Below are 5,145 nucleotides of genomic sequence, written 5' to 3'. Positions count from 1 at the left end.
CAGGTGTCTTCTTCATTCAAAACAAACAACAGTCACTTAAATACTATAGAAAAGGTAAAGCATCAATTACTCCATCACCTTATAGGGCCTATATCATTGTTATTACTTAGTAAGTGCTTAAAGTGTCTTTACAAATGATGCAGCAGTTATTTAAAGATGATCTTTGGTGCCATGGCTTGTATGTCTAAGGCATGTTGGTTTCAGAGCACAAAGAAAAGACTTAAGAAGGTGACTGCTTTAAAAGGAAGTTGTCTGTTTAAATGAAAAGTCATAAGACTTTTATATTTCTTGTGTGAATATATATTTCCTGTAAGAAATTGTATAGTCCAAAGGTTTCTAGGACTGATTTCTTAAGTTGGCTCAATAATGATAGTGAAGGGGGATAATATTTAATCAGTTAAAATAACCTGCACTGGTACATTATGGGATATGCCTGGTTAAGTTGGCAACCCAAGTTTTTTTTAGCAATTGTAGGGAATCATGCCTCTTTACTTCTATTTCTTAACAATCACAATTTTTTTTTTCTTTTTAAAGAGCTTAGGCTATGGCTACACGGGTCTGATTCTCAGCCTGCAGGTAAACACAGGCTAAGAATCAGTCCCTATGTTCTTATCAGACTTCACATGTGCATGTACTCAGATCCACTGTGTCGCCCTTGGTGCAGGCACACAGAGGAGACTTCACAACTAAAATGCATCAGCCGCATATGGTTGTAGCCTTAAACTTGTTTTCCAGATCTTTTACAGTAAATGAAATGATTCTACCAGTCCAGTAAATTGACTACACAATGGCCATTTTACAGGAAAATCACAGAAGTGTGTCCCATACCATTAAGCTCTGTGGGAAGCATTAACATAATTTACACAAGACTAACTTAAAACAATTGCTCTGTGGGCTTGTTCACACTTTTCTAACAACTCTTATGTCTCTTCCCAGGGGGGAAAAGATTTGTAATTCCTAAATAGGTTTGGGGGTAGGGTATTCAATGGCCTATATATAGACAATGCAAGCCTGACTAGCCTAGGTGACACTTGACTACTGGAAAGTTAAAGGGGAGATCTGACAGTCTGCCAAGTACATTAGTACTTGTATATATGTAATTCTGATATAGATACAACATCTATACACAGTGGTTTAACCAGGTAGATCAGGCTCAAATTTAGGAATAGGAGCTAAATAAGAACTCTTTCAATGTGATTGTTACAAACAATTGCTAAGGTGGAGATTTTTGTGTATGGTAAGCAAAACACGAGAAATGAAGTCTGATGCTTTTGGAACTTCGGAACTACAGAATATGTCTCAGAAGACAACTTTCACCCAAGTTGCAAGGATTCACATAGTGTATATCTTACTTCTGGTGCTCCTAAATATTTTGCCAGTGGCTCTGCTTCCCTTATCTCTGAAGGAGGGAAAAGTTTCTGTTAATGATGCCAAAGTTCCCAAGGTTGTGTCTGAGGCTATTCAGAAACTCCAGGAAGTGTTTGCTTTTGGGGAGGTGCCCCTGAATATTCTACCAGAAAAGAAGCCCCCTCAGTTCATGTTGGAGCTGTACAGCCGAGTGGCAAGTCCAGATGGCAGCACCAAAGCACCTGGGCTCCTGCAGGGCAACATTGTCAGAAGTTTTGAGAACAAAGGTAAGCATTATTAAGAAGAAATAAAAAATCCATATGTTGGGTAGTTAATCTTTCTTACAGGGGGCTTTATGAACTGCACGTAACTTTAAAGGAAACTCTGCAAATGGTATATGATAGTTTTTGCTACTGACAGCAGTATTCATGATGGATGTCTGTGAAATCTACTAAATTACATAATTTGATCTTTTCTCTATAGCATACTCAGAGTCAGGTGAACCTCTTTTTTTCTTCAACATCTCATCTATGGGGAGCAGAGAGAAAATGTTAAAGGCAGAGCTTCGAGTGTTTAAGTGGAAGCCTCTTAGGATAGTTCCCAGGCACCATTTTTGCAAGGTAAGAGATCCAATTGTCTCACTCTTTACTAGCCTGTTATACTGGCTAGATTCACTTGTCAAACAAGTTAAAAAAAATCCTTCCCCATATTAATAAACAGATATGTTGAATATTTGACATATCAACAAAACCAGAGACATTGTATATATATATGCTGTTTGTTTTAGAAAATGTACAAGTGTGAGTGCACACAAAAATATGCAGAGCAAAGCTACACCAACACAGTTTTATTTTCAACCATTTTTTTAAGCAAAACAACCCAAATTTTGCATATTCTGCTCATGCAATTTACAATTAGACCACGAGCAATATAATATAAAATTTTATTCTATTATACTGTTATTTTATTCTGTTATATTACTGCATAAATATTTATGAAGTTTCTCCTGTCTTAGGTGGATGTATATGAACTTATAGACAGTGCCACAAGGCCATGGAGGGGTAATTTAATTTCCTCTCGCCTGCTGCCACTACAATATCAGGGCTGGGAGATGTTCAATGTTACTCAAACGGTAAGTAATATAAGTTACACAGCAGAAGAAAATGAGCAGGGTACAGACACAATATAAGCTGTTTATCTTTCCTCAATGTCTGGTTACATTGCTTGTATAATGACTGCAAGATTTGACAAAATTTTACTTTTCACTACAATTTAATTCCAATGATCCACTTTTACCATGGTTACCATTTTGTTTCCAGTGTCAATTAGACTAGTTGCATCAATTGTTAGACCTGCTGTTGATGTACCTGTATTTTTGTTCATAAAGGTCTCAAAGTGGATTGGTGACAACAAGACAAATCATGGCTTCCTTGTGATGTTCACACTGACCTCTGGCAATTTCCTAGAGGTGGATCTCTTAGCCTTCACCAGGCATCAGCCAGACAGCAAAAGGTCTTACCTTGTTCTCTTTAGTGATGATGGGAGAAGAGGAACCCCTAACAGCTTTACATCATCGCAGAATATGAACGATGCAGGTGAAATATTATCTTTAAGCACTGTTACTAGTACATTGCACATTGTACTATTTGTCATGCACAAAAAAAAGGTTATAGGTAATCTTTATATTCCTGTATACTTGTTCTTTAAACTTTTATAGGCAGACCAAAATATGCAAAGCAATTAAAAGTAAAACGTGCAATAAAATTATGCAGAGGTACCTATATATAATTATTTCTTGCTCTCTCCCTACTAGTAAAAAAGGGAAGCTTTATTTTTGCTAGGTCTTTTTACTGAATCTTTACAGCAGTCTGCAGAACTGGCAAGTTCTATGTGTTTAGCTATACGATTTCTTCACAGAAACCTTTACCTTTTTAATGAGCAGCCAAACTATAGTCATAATTAAAAAATAAAAATAGTATATACGTAGTATATAGTGCACCAGGCTTGTGTGCAGCCTACCCACACTGAGTACATTGAAAAGTCTTTTAAATAGATACTGATACCAAAAAAATGAACCTTTTTTTACATCTATCATAACATTGGCTTTGCATGCTTTTTATAATTTTGTGTTAAAAGCATTTGTCTGATGCTTTTACACTACTTATCTGATCCTCGTGTTCCTCTGTGATGGGGCTAGCATATCTGTGCAGCAGTTGTCCGTTAGCATTAGAAGCTATAATTGACAGGTTGAGAAGGGAAAGTCTGGTTGGCAAAACAGTCAGGTGGTGGAATTTTAGGTAACAATTACTTGGAAAAGCAGCCCTATCAGCAAAAAATGATCAACACTACTCTATAGGTAACTTTCAATGCATATTAATATTTTGAAGAGTAGTTTTTAGTGTCAGTATCACTTTAAAATCAAGTCTTTTATAAATTGATATATGTTAATTTTATATAGTCCTTCATCACTACTTAGAACATTATTAAAGAACTTTAGATTGTATCCATTTTTGGTGGACACGCTTTGATATCTGTAATGTTATAATTTTACACTAGGTTTCCTACTTCCATCATCTGAAGACTCATCAGTTTTCCTGCCTACACCACACAAGTTTCCACTAGTGGTGGAACTATCCAAGAGTCGAAAAATTAGAGAAGCTTTCATAGAAAAACAACCACTATGCCAACGTAGACCCCTTTATGTTGATTTTGAGGAGATAGGATGGACAGGATGGATCATCTCTCCAAAAGGATATAATGCCTACCACTGCAAGGGAACTTGCCTCTTCCCTCTGGGGCAGGGGTTGGGTGCTACCAACCATGCTACAGTTCAGTCCATTGTCCATGCTCTTAAACTCAACAAAGACATTGGAACTCCATGTTGTGTTCCTGATGAGCTGAACTCCATTAACCTACTTTATTTTGATGATGAGGAAAATGTTGTTCTCAAGCAATACAATGACATGATTGCTGTCAGCTGTGGATGCCATTAAGATTTGGAAAAGAATGGATAAACATTGACACAGAGAGAAATATATTGACTGTTTTGTGAGCAACCAGATAATAAGTAAACACTAAAAGCCTGTGGACAGTTTACATTATCTATATACCTGCCTGGTCAGGATTTCTGTTGCTACCCTGGGGATTTCATGTTTCGGAATATCAAATATCACATATGCAGACTTTTCCTGTTCTCACAGTTGTTGCAGACATGAGTATATCTAACTACAGATATAGAGCTTTACATTTGTTTCAGGGTTAAGACAGATGATTTCCATGATTACAAAAAATGTGAACACTCTTGAGGATAAGATACTTCCGAAAAAATGGGTTTTAGAATATGACGCACACTAAATATATTTGTTTTTAAATCAAATTAAATATATTTTATTTTCTATGTTAATAAATCCTGATATTGATAAAACATAAAACAAACAGAGCTCTTTTAAGTTCATGTCCCGCCAAAAAAAATGTCCAGTTTTATATACAAAATGTAAGATTTTTTTTACCTATCACTCTAACTCACTGCATATGAGATGGAATTAAATATATATGGATAACCCACCAGGAATGATTTTAGAACTTTCCAGTGTCTAGCATACAGCAGAACCCCCTCTGGTTCAAACCCCCCCGAGTCCTCAGGTTCACAGAAGAGCTACACGGTCAGCTGTATCGTATTGGGGTTGTTCACCTTGAAATTAACTTTTAATATGATGCAGAAAGTGCTATTCTAAAACAATTTGCAGTCTTTGTTATTTGTGGTTTTTGAAATAATTTAGCTTTTGTTCAGCAGTTCTC

At 36.3% G+C, this 5,145-nt stretch overlaps 1 protein-coding gene across 1 annotated transcript; it reads left to right on the top strand.

The window, feature by feature from the left end:
* Positions 1-280: 280 nt before the first annotated feature.
* admp2 (antidorsalizing morphogenetic protein 2) lies at positions 281-4,778 on the top strand. Its single transcript, XM_002939745.5, has 5 exons — positions 281-1,634; positions 1,831-1,967; positions 2,363-2,479; positions 2,735-2,942; positions 3,904-4,778. Exons 1-5 carry the CDS (start codon positions 1,235-1,237, stop codon positions 4,338-4,340), a joined length of 1,299 nt encoding a protein of 432 aa, XP_002939791.2. The 5' UTR covers positions 281-1,234; the 3' UTR covers positions 4,341-4,778.
* Positions 4,779-5,145: the final 367 nt, after the last annotated feature.

The sequence above is a fragment of the Xenopus tropicalis genome, chromosome 7 (genome assembly GCF_000004195.4).
Source record: "Xenopus tropicalis strain Nigerian chromosome 7, UCB_Xtro_10.0, whole genome shotgun sequence".
NCBI classification, from domain to species: domain Eukaryota; kingdom Metazoa; phylum Chordata; class Amphibia; order Anura; family Pipidae; genus Xenopus; species Xenopus tropicalis.
Note: the sequence above shows the minus strand (reverse complement) of the source record. Positions and strands in the feature narration are given on the sequence as shown.

What these genes read in the sequence shown, in the direction of transcription:
- admp2 (XM_002939745.5), top strand. Translation starts at nt 1,235, where the DNA reads ATGGTAAGCAAAACACGAGAAATGAAGTCTGATGCTTTTGGAACTTCG. An exon ending in CAGAAGTTTTGAGAACAAAG is followed by an intron (nt 1,635 to 1,830) that starts GTAAGCATTATT and finishes TTTTCTCTATAG; the next exon opens with CATACTCAGAGTCAGGTGAA. An exon ending in CCAGGCACCATTTTTGCAAG is followed by an intron (nt 1,968 to 2,362) that starts GTAAGAGATCCA and finishes CTCCTGTCTTAG; the next exon opens with GTGGATGTATATGAACTTAT.